This window comes from Crinia signifera, chromosome 1 (assembly GCF_055691185.1).
Source record: "Crinia signifera chromosome 1, ASM5569118v1, whole genome shotgun sequence".
Lineage (NCBI taxonomy): Eukaryota > Metazoa > Chordata > Amphibia > Anura > Myobatrachidae > Crinia > Crinia signifera.
In genome coordinates, this window is record NC_139217.1 from 2360084 (window position 1) to 2377919 (window position 17836).

Consider the following 17836-nt stretch of genomic DNA (forward strand, 5'->3'; position numbering starts at 1 on the left):
GGGTGTACAGTAATGTAACAGTAAGGGTGTACAGTTATGTAACAGTGAGGGTTATGGTGTACAGTAATGTAACAGTAAGGGTTAGGGTGTACAGTAATGTAACAGTAAGGGTTAGGGTGTACAGTAATGTAACAGTAAGGGTTGGGTGTACAGTAATGTAACAGTAAGGGTTAGGGTGTACAGTAATGTAACAGTGAGGATTGGGGTGTACAGTAATGTAACAGTGAGGTGTGTGGTGTACAGTAAGGTAGCAGTGAGGTGTAGGGTGTACAGTAATGTAAGGGTTAGGGTGTACAGTAATGTAACAGGGAGGGTTAGGGTGTACAGTAATGTTACAGTAAGGGTTAGGGTGTACAGTAATGTAACATTAAGGGTTAGGGTGTACAGTAAGGTAACAGTGAGGATTGGGGTGTACAGTAATGTAACAGTAAGGGTTAGGGTGTACAGTAATGTAACAGTAAGGGTTAGGGTGTACACTAAGGTAATAGTGAGGTGTAGGGTGTACAGTAATGTAAGGATTAGGATGTACAGTAATGTAACAGTATGGGGTAGGGTGTACAGTAATGTAACTGTGAGGTTTAGGGTGTACAGTAAGGTAACAGTGAGGTGTAGGGTGTACAGTAATGTAAGGGTTAGGGTGTACAGTAATGTAACAGTGAGGTTTGGGGTGTACAGTAATGTAACAGTGAGGATTGGAGTGTACAGTAATGTAACAGTAAGGGTTAGGGTGTACAGTAATGTAACAGTAAGGGTTAGGGTGTACAGTAATGTAACAGTGAGTGTTAGGGTGTAAAGTAAGGTAACAGCGAGGATTGGGGTGTACAGTAATGTAACAGTAAGGGTTAGGGTGTACAGTAATGTAACAGTAAGGGTTAGGGTGTACACTAAGGTAACATTGAGGTGTAGGGTGTACAGTAACGTAACAGTAAGGGTTAGGGTGTACAGTAATGTAACAGTGAGGTGTAGGGTGTACAGTAATGTAACAGTAAGGGTTATGGTGTACAGTAATGTAACAGTGAGGTGTAAGGTGTACAGTAAAGTAACAGTACCGGTTAGGGTGTTCAGTAATGTAACAGTGAGGTGTAGGGTGTACAGTAATGTAACAGTAAGGGTAAGGGTGTACAGTAAGGTAACAGTAAAGGTTAGGGTGTACAGTAATGTAACAGTAAGGGTGTACAGTTATGTAACAGTGAGGGTTATGGTGTACAGTAATGTAACAGTAAGGGTTAATGTGTACAGTAATGTAACAGTAAGGGTTAGGGTGTACAGTAATGTAACAGTAAGGGTTGGGTGTACAGTAATGTAACAGTAAGGGTTAGGGTGTACAGTAATGTAACAGTGAGGATTGGGGTGTACAGTAATGTAACAGTGAGGTGTGTGGTGTACAGTAAGGTAGCAGTGAGGTGTAGGGTGTACAGTAATGTAAGGGTTAGGGTGTACAGTAATGTAACAGGGAGGGTTAGGGTGTACAGTAATGTAACAGTAAGGGTTAGGGTGTACAGTAATGTAACATTAAGGGTTAGGGTGTACAGTAAGGTAACAGTGAGGATTGGGGTGTACAGTAATGTAACAGTAAGGGTTAGGGTGTAAAGTAATGTAACAGTAAGGGTTAGGGTGTACACTAAGGTAATAGTGAGGTGTAGGGTGTACAGTAATGTAAAGAAAAGGTATAAGGATGTACAGAAATTAGTACAGTATGGGTGGTAGGGTGTACAGTAATGTAACAGTAAGGGTTGGGTGTACAGTAATGTAACAGTAAGGGTTAGGGTGTACAGTAATGTAACAGTGAGGATTGGGTGTACAGTAATGTAACAGTAAGGGTTAGGGTGTACAGTAATGTAACAGTGAGGTGTAGGGTGTACAGTAATTGTAACAGTAAGGGTTATGGTGTACAGTAATGTAACAGTGAGGTGTAAGGTGTACAGTAAAGTAACAGTAACGGTTAGGGTGTTCAGTAATGTAACAGTGAGGTGTAGGGTGTCACAGTAATGTAACAGTAAGAGTTAGGGTGTACAGTAAGGTAACAGTAAGAGTTAGGGTGTACAGTAAGGTAACATTAAAGTTAGGGTGTACAGTAATGTAACAGTAAGGGTTACGGTGTACAGTAATGTAACAGTAAGGGTTAGGGTGTACAGTAATGTAACAGTAAGGGTTGGGTGTACAGTAATGTAACAGTAAGGGTTAGGGTGTACAGTAATGTAACAGTGAGGATTGGGGTGTACAGTACAGGCTGTAACCACTCCTGTAACATGCACACCTTGTGAGCACTGACTGCGCGATGGGAGGGGCTGTAACCACTCCTGTAACATGCACCACCTTGTGAGCACTGACTGCGCAATGGGAGGGGCTGTAACCACTCCTGTAACATGCACACCTGGCTGTAACCACTCCTGTAACATGCACACCTTGTGAGCACTGACTGCGCAATGGGAGGGGCTGTAACCACTCCTGTAACATGCCACACCTGGCTGTAACCACTCCTGTAACATGCACACCTTGTGCGCACTGACTGCGCGATGGGAGGGGCTGTAACCACTCCTGTAACATGCACACCTTGTGCGCACTGACTGCGCGATGGGAGGGGCTGTAACCACTCCTGTAACATGCACACCTTGTGTGCACTGACTGCGTGATGGGAGGGGCTTCCATCCTTCGAAGACCTCACTATTTGTCAGGCACATGGGTACTTGTTTCCTGGCAGGGCGCCCAGTACGCATTTAGCGCACTGAGCTATTCTCCGTAGTGAAATCGCATTGCGCAGGGTGTATAGTGCTGTTCGATGCAATGCGATGTCCATATGAAGTGCACAGGAGTGCTTATAGAATGAAATATCGCATGGAATCGCAGGGCACCAGTTGCGATGCGATATTTCATAGTAGAATCACCCATGCAATGAGATGTGATGGGATGAGATGAGATGTGATGGATGAGATGATGGGTGCTTAGTATTCGATGTGATGTGTGCTTACAATTGAAAGCACCTATGTCATTGTTTAGCGTCACCTCCAGTATCAACGCCACCCCGAAGTGTGGAGAGCACAGTGAGCCCCGCTAGGGGCGGCGGAACGCGTCCTCCGACCTTTTCATACCCCCACTATCCACGTCGGCGTGGAGTCTATTTTATATAGTGTGGCGAGCGCAGCAAGTCACCGAGCCCGAAGCGTGGCGAGCGCGGCGAGCCCCGCGTGTGGACGCGGAATACATGTAAAATAATCGCTGCGCTCGACACACTTCAGGCTCGCCACGCTATATAAAATCAACTCCACGTCGACGTGGATAGTGGGAGTATGAAAAGGTCGGAGGACGCGTTCCGCCGCCCCTCGCGGGGCTCGCCCCGCTTCCGGGTGGCGTGGATAATGCTGGTGTTTTAGGAATACATTCACACTTACAAAATCATACAGCTGACACAGTAATGACGACATGTGTTAACTAAGAACTGTAAATTTACTTAAATAATTTAAAAAGCATAACGATAATAATAACAACAATTAATCAATGAAAAACAGTAAAACATTAATTATTAACAAATCACTTAATCACCCTTAGGAAGGAGGGTAAGTGCTGGCAGGATGCAATGAGATGGGTTATCCCCACCCAATGTCTTTCTCCACATAAACTCCTGCAGATAGGATTGGAGCATGTGGCGTGCTGTACCTCTTTGGCGCTTATTGCGCCATTTGCACGCGCCCCACATTCTGGGTATGCACCCATGTGGACGGGTCTATAAAGTTAAACCTGTGATTGACTTGTGCGTGCTGATACCCTGCAAGTTCCAGCGGTTCAGTGCTGTACGCCCTCCAGCAGTCACTGTAAATCGTGGTGCCTGGCTCCATATTATCAATAATAGCCGCCATCAATGTGCTGGCATCGCGTCTTGGCACCATCGCGAGGAAACACTGTCCCGTTTCTCTACAAATTCCCCCCAAAACCCACTGCTGTGGGAACATACGGCCGACATTACTCTTCCTCCTGACGAACATGCTCTCATCGACCTCCACGATGTGGCCTGGTCCGCCAATACGGTGCTGTGACTGCGCCATGAGGTCCATCGTACACGCCTCCCTGTTGTACAAAACAGCCGTCTACTTGGAAATGTCCAGCTGTGGCTGACGGTACTCAATGGATGTCAGCTCCTGGGCCCAGGAATATATAAAGCAGACCAGGGTGACAAATGACAAGCGGCACCCTGGAAACCAGAGGGACGCTCTGAGGCTCACCTTCAGCCGGCACGCTTTAACATGGCGCCACATGCATTCCTTCACAGAAAGGCGCATTACGTGGCCATTCACGCAATTCTGCGCCATCGGAAGGAAATCGTGTCCTTGAAAAAAGGCGATAGCCTCCTCCTCCGTCTGAGGCAGCGTAAACACGGTCATAGATGCAGCCATCGCAATAAATCACCAGCAGCTCTGAGGGATGCTTCTACTCCTGTCACAGTGATTTCTGAGAGGATCTGACAGGGGCGGGAATGACAGGGGGCGGGAATGACAGGGGCGGGAATGACAGGGGGCGGGAATGACAGGGGGCGGGAATGACAGGGGGCGGGAATGACAGGGAGCGGGAATGACAGGGGGCGGGAATGACAGGGGGCGGGAATCGCATTGCATCTACTATAACGTAATGCCATGCGATTTCACTGCGTTCGCGTACGTAAGAAAACTGGGCGCCCTGCTAGGAAACAAGTACCGGCACATGGACGGACAGCACTGTCCGCTGGCACAATGTTTGCTTCCTGGACGACGAGGGAACCCCTGCTCTGGGGACAGTACAGAATAAATGTATCATCTCTATGACTATAGTATGCCGGGAAGCAGTGCTGCACCGCCATGTCCGCTGCTCAGAAGTCTTGGAGCTTTGTATGAATCCTGCATCGCTGCGGACAGAATCCATAGCCTGAGTGACAGGCCGTTATCTCCTAGTTACCATAAATCCAATGTACGTATTGATAGGTCCGCACTCATTAGGTGACCAGCCCCTAAGGATTTCTGTGTCTCGTCATTCTCTGCTGATGCTGGGATTTCCTCTGACGGTAACCATTCCGACACGTCCCTAAGGGGAGATGTACTAAGCCTTGTACTCTCTGCACAGAGTACATATAACCCAGCCAAATCTAACTCTCTCTGCATGTGTTACATCTGCCCCCCTGCAGTGCAGCATGGTTTTCCCAGTTTGCTTTTGGTGGTACGCTCAGAGGGTTTTATAAGGCTGATAAAATATTTACATCTACAGCCTGTTTCACCCTTCAGTGGCAAATGCAGGATTTCTAGAGGGGTCCAGAGGCAGTCCACAATCTCCCAGCCTGCGGAACATTGGAGCAAGTGCTGGAGTCTGGGGGAACGGTAGAAACCCCTAGTAACGACATTATTGTCCATGGGATACAGTAGTAATATCTAACACTAATATAGGCTGTATCTAACATATATAAATAAGTGGGCAAGGAAAAGGTTAATCATATACTATAATAACTACACAGACATGACAGAACCATTACTGCACTTTCTGGCAGCTGCTCTCTGGGCCAGCGCACTGCATCCTGTCCCTTACACTGCATGATGTGGTGGCAGCTCCACTCTGTCCCTTACACTGCATGATGTGGTGGCAGCTCCGCTCTGTCCCTTACACTGCATGATGTGTTGGCAGCTCCGCTCTATCCCTTACACTGTATGATGTGGTGGCAGCTCCGCTCTGTCCCTTACACTGCATGATGTGGTGGCAGCTCCGCTCTGTCCCTCACACTGCATTGTGTGGTAGCAGCTCCGCTCTGTCCCTTACACTGCATGATGTGGTGGCAGCTCCGCTCTGTCCTTACACTGCATGATGTGGTGGCAGCTCCGCTCTGTCCCTTACACTGCGTGATGTGGTGGCAGCTCCGCTCTGTCCCTTACACTGCATGATGTGGTGGCGGCTCCACTCTGTCCCTTACACTGCATGAAGTGGTGGCAGCTCCGCTCTGTCCCTTACACTGCATGATGTGATGGCAGCTCCGCTCTGTCCCTTACACTGCATGATGTGGTGGCAGCTCTGCTCTGTCCCTTACACTGTATGATGTGGTGACGGCTCCGCTCTGTCCCTTACACTGCATGATGTGGTGGCAGCTCCGCTCTGTCCCTTACACTACATGATGTGGTGGCAGCTCCGCTCTGTCCCTTACACTGCATGATGTGGTGGCAGCTCCTCTCTGTCCCTCACACTGTGTGATGTGGTGTCAGCACCTGTGCTCTGTCCCTTACACTGTATGATGTGGTGTCAGCACCTGTGCTCTGTCCCTTACACTGTATGATGTGCAGCAGCTCTGCTCTGTCCCTTACACTGCATGATGTGGTGGCAGCTCCGCTCTGTCCCTTACACTGCATGATGTGGTGGCAGCTCCGCTCTGTCCCTTACACTGCATGGTGTGGTGGTAGCTCCGCTCTGTCCCTTACACTGCATGGTGTGGCGGCAGCTCCGCTCTGTCCCTTACACTGCATGGTGTGGTGGCAGCTCCGCTCTGTCCCTTACACTGCATGATGTGGTGGCAGCTCTGCTCTGTCCCTTACACTGCATGGTGTGGTGGCAGCTCCGCTCTGTCCCTTACACTGCATGATGTGGTGGCAGCTCGGCTCTGTCCCTTACACTGCATGGTGTGGTGGCAGCTCCGCTCTGTCCCTTACACTGCATGGTGTGGTGGCAGCTCCGCTCTGTCCCTTACAATGCATGGTCTGGTGGCAGCTCCGCTCTGTCCCTTACACTGCATGATGTGGTGGCAGCTCCGCTCTGTCCCTTACACTGCATGATGTGGTGGCAGCTCCGCTCTGTTCCTTACACTGCATGGTGTGGCGGCAGCTCCGCTCTGTCCCTTACACTGCATGATGTGGTGGCAGCTCCGCTCTGTCCCTTACACTGCATGATGTGGTGGCAGCTCCGCTCTGTTCCTTACACTGCATGATGTGGTGGCAGCTCTGCTCTGTACCTTACACTGTGTGATGTGGTGGCAGCTCCGCTCTGTCCCTTACACTGTGTGATGTGGTGGCAGCTCCGCTCCGTCCCTTACACTGTATGATGTGGTGGCAGCTCCGCTCTGTCCCTTACACTGTATGATGTGGTGGCAGCTCCGCTCTGTCCCTTACACTGCATGATGTGGTGGCAGCTCCGCTCTGTCCCTTACACTGCATGATGTGGTGGCAGCTCCGCTCTGTCCCTTACACTGCATGATGTGGTGGCAGCTCCGCTCTGTTCCTTACACTGCATGGTGTACTATACTAACATCAACATTCAATCTGTCTCCAAATCGTGTTACATGCATCTAAAAAACATATCCAAAATACGACCCTATCTCACACAATACACTACTAAATCTCTTATCCATGCACTCATTATATCCCGCATTGATTATTGCAATAGTCTCCTAATTCATACCTCCCAACTGTCATGATTTTAGAGGGACAGTCCCGATTTTCGGGTCCTGTCCCGCTGTCCCACCCGCGGCAGGCATTGTCCCGCTGCGGGGGGTGGCAGCTGGGAGACCCCCCAATCTAGTAGAATAGACGCTGTGCGCATGGCGTCTATTCTCGTATAAAAATGAGGCCGCGGCTAATTAGCATAAGCCGTGCCCTCATTTGCATACGCCCCGCCCCCTTTTCGGGCGCTCCCTATTTCTTCAGGTCAAAAGTTGGGAGGTATGCCTAATTGGTCTTCCCAAGAACAGACTCTCACCACTGCAATCCATTCTAAATGCTGCTGCTCGGCTGATCTTCCTTGCAAAACTCTCATCGTCTGCTGATCCGCTCTGCCAGTCCCTCCATTGGTTGCCTGTATATTACCGTATTCAATATAAAACACTTCTACTTGCATATAAAGCTATTAACCATACTGCACCAGCTAATATCTCTGCACTTATCACAAAATATCTCCCATCTCGACCACTCCGCTCTGCACAAGATCTGCGTCTCTCTTCTGCACGGATCACTAGCTCCCATTCACTATTACAGGACTTTTATCGGGCTGCTCCCATCCTATGGAATGCCCTTCCACACTGGCGTAACTAAGCCACCGCAGCCCCCGCCGTGGCGGGGAGGCGCAGAGTAACTATGGGCGCCGGGGGGGCTGCGGTGCTATAGTTACCCGCTGCGCTGCTGCCCGGCCGCATCTTTGGTCACTGTCCCGTCACTCGCTCCCGGCGCCGGCTCCTGCTGATAATGAAAAGTGACACTTAGAAAATGGCTGCCCCCGTATTGCAGACAGTTTTGGCAGCCATTTTCTAAGAGTCACTTTTCATTATCAGCAGGAGCCGGCGCCGGGAGCGAGTGACGGGACAGTGACCACAGACAGATGCGGCCGGGCAGCAGCGCAGCGGAGACTGGAGCAGCGGGAGACTGGACGGGACAGTGACCGCAGATGCGGCTCTGTCAGGTATGGAGGCGGGGGCGCCGAAAATTTTTTGGCGGGGGGGCGCAAATTATATAGTTACGCCACTGCCCTTCCACGCACAATAAGACTCTCCTCTAGCCTCCAAACTTTCCCTGAAAACTCACCTCTTCAGGCAAGCCTATCATATTTATATACCGCACACATAACCCTCTGAGGCACTTATGTATCATATGGCTTCCCTTCTAGACCTGTAACTTGGTGGGACTGCTATGCTATTACTGGTGCCTGTCCTTGTGTCTCCCCCCTATATCCCTATAGATTGTAAGCTTGCAGCAGGGCCCTTCTACCTCCAAGTCTGTCTGTTGGTACCCAGTTTGTTTTATCACTGTCTACTATTGTAAAGCGCAACGGAATCTGCTGCGCTATATAAGACGCTGTAACGCAAGCTGCTGCGCTATATAAGACGCTGTAACGGAATCTGCTGCACTATATAAGACACTGTAACGGAATCTGCTGCGCTATATAAGACGCTGTAACGGAATCTGCTGCGCTATATAAGACACTGTAACGGAATCTGCTGCGCTATATATGACACTGTAACGGAATCTGCTGCACTATATAAGACGCTGTAACAGAATCTGCTGCTATATAAGACACTGTAACGGAATCTGCTGCGCTATATAAGACGCTGTAACAGAATCTGCTGCGCTATATAAGACACTGTAACAGAATCTGCTGCGCTATATAAGAACCTGTAACGGAATCTGCTGCGCTATATAAGACACTGTAACGGAATCTGCTGCGCTATATAAGACACTAACGGAATCTGCTGCGCTATATAATAATCTGTAACGGAATCTGCTGCTCTATATAAGTCACAGTAATGGAATCTGCTGCGCTATATAAGACACTGTAACGGAATCTGCTGCACTATATAAGACACTGTAACGGAATCTGCTGCACTATATAAGACACTGTAACGGAATCTGCTGCGCTATATAAGACACTGTAACGGAATCTGCTGCACTATATAAGACACTGTAACGGAATCTGCTGCGCTATATAAGACGCTGTAACGGAATCTGCTGCACTATATAAGACACTGTAACGGAATCTGCTACGCTATATAAGACGCTGTAACGGAATCTGCTGCGCTATATAAGACGCTGTAACGGAATCTGCTGCGCTATATAAGACACTGTAACGGAATCTGCTGTGCTATATAAGACACTGTAACGGAATCTGCTGCGCTATATAAGACGCTGTAACGGAATCTGCAGCGCTATATAAGATGCTGTAACAGAATCTGCTGCGCTATATAAGACACTGTAACGGAATCTGCTACGCTATATAAGACGCTGTAACGGAATCTGCAGCGCTATATAAGATGCTGTAACAGAATCTGCTGCGCTATATAAGACACTGTAACGGAATCTGCTGTGCTATATAAGACACTGTAACGGAATCTGCTGCGCTATATAAGACACTGTAAATAAATAAATAATTGCGTGGTACTGGGAACCAGGCCCAAGCCTGCGTAGGACTAGATAGATAACAAGTAGTAGTATGTGTTTGAGTGTTGCATGTATAACTGTAATTATTTTGGGCCACAACTTATTCCCCTCCTGTCTCTCCCTCTCTCTGCAGGTGGCTGGTCCTCTGGAAGCGTCCTCCACACACCGTCTGATCTGGTGACAGGAGACCACCCGGAGATTTATGCAGCGACATCCCCCACCCAGCCTCCTGCCACAGAAATGATCCCATTTGCGCCTATGCTGTCCTATTTACCCAGGCATTCTGATCCATCCAGATTCCCAGACATACCATGACCCGCAGCACCTTCCCGCTCTCTCTAGGGCTGACGGACAGACTTGTGAGCTAAGGGATGGCCTCTTTGGACCTGCCATATCGTTGCCCAAGGTGCGGTGAGCACAAGCGATTCAGGAGCCTGTCCTCTCTAAGGGCCCACCTGGAATACAACCACACCTATGAGACACTCTATGTCTTATCCAAAACCAATAGCATTTGTGACGCCACGGTCTTCCCCTTGACCAGTGAGGCCTCCTTGATCACCTCGGCCCACCACAGGGACGTCTTTGAGAGCACCTCTTTCCAGGGAAAAGAACAGAGGTTCACGCGGGACCTAGTTCCGACAGAAGATCTCAGCCCAGCATCTTCCCATTACACCCAGGAGGTGGAGATTCCTCTCGGTGAGATATTTACCAAGACAACCATGACATCTCACTCCACACCACCGGCAGCCGTAGCCGCGGCGGCCGCAGCATCTGCAGCAGTGGATGCCGCCTATGAGGAAGGGCTGGCCAGGCTGAAGGTGAGGGCGTTTGAAAAGCTGGAAGTGGACAAGCGGTTGGAGAAGCTGACGGAGGAGGTTGAGCAGAAGATTGCCACCCAGGTGGGAAGGCTGCAAGTGGAACTGGAAAGAAAGAGTTCCGAGCTGGAGAAGGCCAAGCAGGAGAGCGTCCGTCTGGGAATGGAGAAGCAGGAGCTGGAGGACAGGGCCTCGGAGCTGACCAGGCAGGTGGACGTCAGTGTGGAGATGTTGGCCTCGCTGAAGCAGGACTTGGTCCAGAAGGAGCAGGAGCTGACCAAAAAGCAGCAGTAAGTGTATTACAGATAAGTCCTCACATCTGGGCGTAGGAAATGTTCCGGGCCAGTGGCACTAGCAGAACCTCTAACGCAGGGTCCCAAACAGTGGGGGTCCAGAACTGTCTATTGTGGCAGCTGTGTGACAGCACTGGCGGCAGCTGTGTGACAGCACTGGCGGCAGCTGTGTGACAGCACTGGCGGCAGCTGTGTGACAGCACTGGCGGCAGCTGTGTGACAGCACTGGCGGCACCTGTGTGACAGCACTGGCGGCAGCTGTGTGACAGCACTGGCGGCAGCTGTGTGACAGCACTGGCGGCAGCTGTGTGACATCACTGGCGGCAGCTGTGTGACAGCACTGGCGGCACCTGTGTGACAGCACTGGCGGCAGCTGTGTGACAGCACTGGCGGCAGCTGTGTGACAGCACTGGCGGCAGCTGTGTGACAGCACTGGCGGCAGCTGTGTGACATCACTGGCGGCAGCTTTGTGACATCACTGGCGGCAGCTATGCGACATCACTGGCGGCAGCTGTGTGACATTACTCATGGCAGCTATGTGACATCACTGGCGGCAGCTATGTGACATCACTCATGGCAGCTATGTGACATCACTGATGTGACAGGTGCAGAGAGTTAGATTTCGGGGAGTTATTTTGTTTCTGTGAAGGGTAAATATTGGCGGCTCGTACTACTGCAATTTAGATTCCAGCCTGAACACACCCCACCTAAATCTACGTTACATCTGCCCCACCTGCAGTGTTAGTGTTACCCAGGTCTCTCTGCACCTGTTACATCTGCCCCACCTGCAGTGTTAGTGTTACCCAGGTCTCTCTGCACCTGTTACATCTGCCCCACCTGCAGTGCAGCATAGTGTTACCCAGGTCTCTCTGCACCTGTTACATCTGCCCCACCTGCAGCACAGCATAGTGTTACCCAGGTCTCTCTGCACCTGTTACATCTGTCCCACCTGCAATGGAGCATGGTTTTGACCATCTGCATAAATGACAACCCTGCTAATCAGGCACATAGTCAGTGTGCACAGTGCCTGTATACTAACACAGGGGCTATTGTGCTGACACAGGGGCTATTGTGCTGACACTCGGGCTATTTTGCTGACACTCGGGCTATTGTGCTGACACTGGGGCTATTGTGCTGACACTCGGGCTATTGTGCTGACACTCGGGCTATTGTGCTGACACAGGGGCTATTGTGCTGACACAGGGGCTATTGTGCTGACACTGGGGCTATTGTGCTGACACTCGGGCTATTGTGCTGACACTGGGGCTATTGTGCTGACACTCGGGCTATTGTGCTGACACTCGGGCTATTGTGCTGACACTCGGGCTATTGTGCTAACACAGGCTGAGGGAGCTGGCACCAGGCACTGGGTGAGACAATGCTTTGTATTATTGTGTGCATGGCCATCACCCGTCACACACCGCCTCGGCATTATCTCCCACCCTCTGCTACGTTTCATTGTGTGCATGGCCATCACCCGTCACACACCGCCTCGGCATTATCTCCCACCCTCTGCTGTGTATCATTGTGTGCATGGCCATCACCCGTCACACACCGCCTCGGCATTATCTCCCACCCTCTGCTACGTATCATTGTGTGCATGGCCATCACCCGTCACACACCGCCTCGGCATTATCTCCCACCCTTTGCTACGTATCATTGTGTGCATGGCCATCACCCGTCACACACTGCCTAGGCATTATCTCCCACCTTCTGCTGTAAAACGGGGACCTCCCTCTAATAATCCTGGAGAGAGATAAAGGGGGAAATGTAATATTGTGACAGAATCAGGAGTGAGAGATTTGGTAAGAAAAGCGGCAATCATTTACACGCCAATATCACACTGGTTCTGCAGGGGTGCCGGACGGGATCCCGACTGTCGGTGAATCATGTCACACTGGTTCCGCAGGGGTGCCGGACGGGATCCCGACTGTCGGTGAATCATGTCACACTGGTTCCGCAGGGGTGCCGGACGGGATCCCGACTGTCGGTGAATCATGTCACACTGGTTCCGCAGGGGTGCCGGACGTGATCCCGACTGTCGGTGAATCATGTCACACTGGTTCCGCAGGGGTGCCGGACGGGATCCCGACTGTCGGTGAATCATGTCACACTGGTTCCGCAGGGGTGCCGGACGGGATCCCGACTGTCGGTGAATCATGTCACACTGGTTCCGCAGGGGTGCCGGACGGGATCCCGACTGTCGGTGAATCATGTCACACTGGTTCCGCAGGGGTGCCGGACGGGATCCCGACTGTCGGTGAATCATGTCACACTGGTTCCGCAGGGGTGCCGGACGGGATCCCGACTGTCGGTGAATCATGTCACACTGGTTCCGCAGGGGTGCCGGACGGGATCCCGACTGTCGGTGAATCATGTCACACTGGTTCCGCAGGGGTGCCGGACGGGATCCCGACTGTCGGTGAATCATGTCACACTGGTTCCGCAGGGGTGCCGGACGGGATCCCGACTGTCGGTGAATCATGTCACACTGGTTCCGCAGGGGTGCCGGACGGGATCCCGACTGTCGGTGAATCATGTCACCCTGGTTCCGCAGGGGTGCCGGACGGGATCCCGACTGTCGGTGAATCATGTCACCCTGGTTCCGCAGGGGTGCCGGACGGGATCCCGACTGTCGGTGAATCATGTCACCCTGGTTCCGCAGGGGTGCCGGACGGGATCCCGACTGTCGGTGAATGATGTCACACTGGTTCCGCAGGGGTGCCGGACGGGATCCCGACTGTCGGTGAATGATATCACACTGGTTCTGCAGGGGTGCAGGACGGGATCCCGACTGTCGGTGAATCATGTCACCCTGGTTCCGCAGGGGTGCCGGACGGGATCCCGACTGTCGGTGAATGATGTCACACTGGTTCCGCAGGGGTGCCGGACGGGATCCCGACTGTCGGTGAATGATATCACACTGGTTCCGCAGGGGTGCAGGACGGGATCCCGACTGTCGGTGAATCATGTCACCCTGGTTCCGCAGGGGTGCCGGACGGGATCCCGACTGTCGGTGAATGATGTCACACTGGTTCCGCAGGGGTGCCGGACGGGATCCCGACTGTCGGTGAATGATATCACACTGGTTCTGCAGGGGTGCAGGACGGGATCCCGACTGTCGGTGAATCATGTCACACTGGTTCTGCAGAGTAAATGATTGGTGCGTTAATAAAACTGGAGATTTCTCACCAAATCTCTCACTTTCTGGATCTCTCACCGTATTGTATTTCCCCAGAAATGGGGGAAGATAAAGGGGGGTACTCAGTGTGACATTCTCGCCTAGTCCATTCTGCCATTAGCGCCCGCATTATAGGGTGTTACATCCCGCAGATTGTCGCACTCACAGCATTTCTTACAATGTACATCCATTTTCACTGATCCACGGACGTTCCGACAGCCGGAACATTGAATGTCGTCTGTCGAGTTACTGTCGGACCAGACAAAACTGTCCGGGATTCTGACAGTCGGAATCCCTTATTGAATATCCCCCAAAGTATCAGCCAATTGGCTTCTAACTGACATCCTACATGCTGTGTTTGAAATATGACAGTTAGGAGCTGACTGGTACTTTATCTCTCTCCAAGCTGTGCTACACCTCCCCCGTTGTCACTACAATACAGAGAGACACTAAGCATTCCTTACGCTGGTGAGGCCGAGAGTCTCCCCTCATGGGCACACCGTGGCACCACTGTCACCATCCTGCCCAGGTAATGTGCTGAGCCATTACCCATCCTCTGATCTGGCCTGGAGCAGGGCTGTATGCACTGGGATGTAAAATATGTGCTCAGCGAGGGTAAGCTCTGGGGCGGGGGGTCTGAGTAGGTCCGTCAGGTCAGATATACAGAGTGCCCATAGGGTGTGTATTGGCCATAGCCCCCAGTAACCCACCAGGGCTACTGACCCTTCCATAGCCTCCTCATAGGACACCACTTCCGCTAAATAGTTAATGGACGCCAGACATCTCCTCTGTTCCCACCTGAAGCGGGTGTGACTGCACCTGATCTGCATGACGCAGATGGCTTGTAGGTGCTAATTCTCTCACCCCACCAGAGAGCTATAATTATACAGAGAGACATCCGAGCAGGACAGATGTTCCAGCTCTCTCCAGGAACTGCACTTCCTGCAGAGAGATTCCCTGGGATGGGAGAGTGCGGTACCCGGGTTATAGGACAGATCCCAATAGGGGACGTTCCCCAGCAGCGCAATGTATAATACAGGTGGGACGGGAGAGTGCGGTACCCGGGTTATAGGACAGATCCTCTGCCACAGCTACAATAGAGGACGTTCCGCAGCAGCGCAATGTATAATACAGCTGGGACGTAGAGGAGAGGAGGTGTCCGTGTACCACCAGGGGCAGCGCTGTACATAGGGCACACATTAGTACAATACAGGGGACACAGAACATTACAGTGACTGAGACACTACAACAGCACAGGTAACAGCAGCACAATGCTCAGTACACAATACAGCTGGGATGTAGGGAAGCAGAGGAGGTGTCCGTGTACTACCAGGGGCAGTGCTGTACATAGGGCACACATTAGTACAATACAGGGGACACAGAACATTACAGTGACTGAGACACTACAACAGCACAGGTAACAGCAGCACAATGCTCAGTACACAATACAGCTGGGATGTAGGGAAGCAGAGGAGGTGTCCGTGTACTACCAGGGGCGGCGCCGTACATAGGGCACACATTAGTACAATACAGGGGACACCGAACATTACAGTGACTGAGACACTACAACAGCACAGGTAACAGCAGCACAATGCTCAGTACACAATACAGCTGGGATGTAGGGAAGCAGAGGAGGTGTCCGTGTACTACCAGGGGCAGCGCCGTACATAGGGCACACATTAGTACAATACAGGGGACACAGAACATTACAGTGACTGAGACACTACAACAGCACAGGTAACAGCAGCACAATGCTCAGTACACAATACAGCTGGGATGTAGGGAAGCAGAGGAGGTGTCCGTGTACTACCAGGGGCGGCGCTGTACATAGGGCACACATTAGTACAATACAGCGGACACAGAACATTACAGTGACTGAGACACTACAACAGCACAGGTAACAGCAGCACAATGCTCAGTACACAATACAGCTGGGATGTAGGGAAGCAGAGGAGGTGTCCGTGTACTACCAGGGGCGGCGCCGTACATAGGGCACACATTAGTACAATACAGGGGACACCGAACATTACAGTGACTGAGACACTACAACAGCACAGGTAACAGCAGCACAATGCTCAGTACACAATACAGCTGGGATGTAGGGAAGCAGAGGAGGTGTCCGTGTACTACCAGGGGCAGCGCTGTACATAGGGCACACATTAGTACAATACAGGGGACACCGAACATTACAGTGACTGAGACACTACAACAGCACAGGTAACAGCAGCACAATGCTCAGTACACAATACAGCTGGGATGTAGGGAAGCAGAGGAGGTGTCCGTGTACTACCAGGGGCAGTGCTGTACATAGGGCACACATTAGTATAATACAGGGGACACAGAACATTACAGTGACTGAGACACTACAACAGTACAGGTAACAGCAGCACAATGCTCAGTACACAATACCGCTGGGATGTAGGGAAGCAGAGGAGGTGTCCATGTACTACCAGGGGCAGCACCGTACATAGGGCACACATTAGTACAATACAGGGGACACCGAACATTACAGTGACTGAGACACTACAACAGCACAGGTAACAGCAGCACAATGCTCAGTACACAATACAGCTGGGATGTAGGGAAGCAGAGGAGGTGTCCGTGTACTACCAGGGGCAGCGCTGTACATAGGGCACACATTAGTATAATACAGGGGACACAGAACATTACAGTGACTGAGACACTACAACAGTACAGGTAACAGCAGCACAATGCTCAGTACACAATACCGCTGGGATGTAGGGAAGCAGAGGAGGTGTCCGTGTACTACCAGGGGCAGCGCTGTACACAGGGCACACATTAGTACAATACAGGGGACACAGAACATTACAGTGACTGAGACACTACAACAGCACAGGTAACAGCAGCACAATGCTCAGTACACAATACAGCTGGGATGTAGGGAAGCAGAGGAGGTGTCCGTGTACTACCAGGGGCAGCACAGTACATAGGGCACACATTAGTACAATACAGGGGACACAGAACATTACAGTGACTGAGACACTACAACAGCACAGGTAACAGCAGCACAATGCTCAGTACACAATACAGCTGGGATGTAGGGAAGCAGAGGAGGTGTCCGTGTACTACCAGGGGCAGCGCTGTACATAGGGCACACATTAGTATAATACAGGGGACACAGAACATTACAGTGACTGAGACACTACAACAGTACAGGTAACAGCAGCACAATGCTCAGTACACAATACCGCTGGGATGTAGGGAAGCAGAGGAGGTGTCCGTGTACTACCAGGGGCAGCGCTGTACACAGGGCACACATTAGTATAATACAGGGGACACAGAACATTACAGTGACTGAGACACTACAACAGCACAGGTAACAGCAGCACAATGCTCAGTACACAATACCGCTGGGATGTAGGGAAGCAGAGGAGGTGTCTGTGTACTACCAGGGGCAGCACAGTACATAGGGCACACATTAGTACAATACAGGGGACACAGAACATTACAGTGACTGAGACACTACAACAGCACAGGTAACAGCAGCACAATGCTCAGTACACAATACAGCTGGGATGTAGGGAAGCAGAGGAGGTGTCCGTGTACTACCAGGGGCAGCGCTGTACACAGGGCACACATTAGTACAATACAGGGGACACAGAACATTACAGTGACTGAGACACTACAACAGCACAGGTAACAGCAGCACAATGCTCAGTACACAAT

General features: G+C 51.2%; 1 protein-coding gene across 1 annotated transcript in view; it reads left to right on the forward strand.

Moving 5' to 3' along the window:
• The window catches only part of FBXO41 (F-box protein 41), a 181233-nt gene that overhangs the window by 107994 nt on the left and 55403 nt on the right, over positions 1 to 17836 (forward strand). The window contains exon 3 of the mRNA XM_083161396.1: positions 9994 to 10965. Within this exon, the coding sequence (XP_083017522.1) occupies positions 10232 to 10965 (734 nt within the window). The 5' untranslated portion in view covers positions 9994 to 10231. The remainder of the gene's footprint in view (positions 1 to 9993; positions 10966 to 17836) is intronic.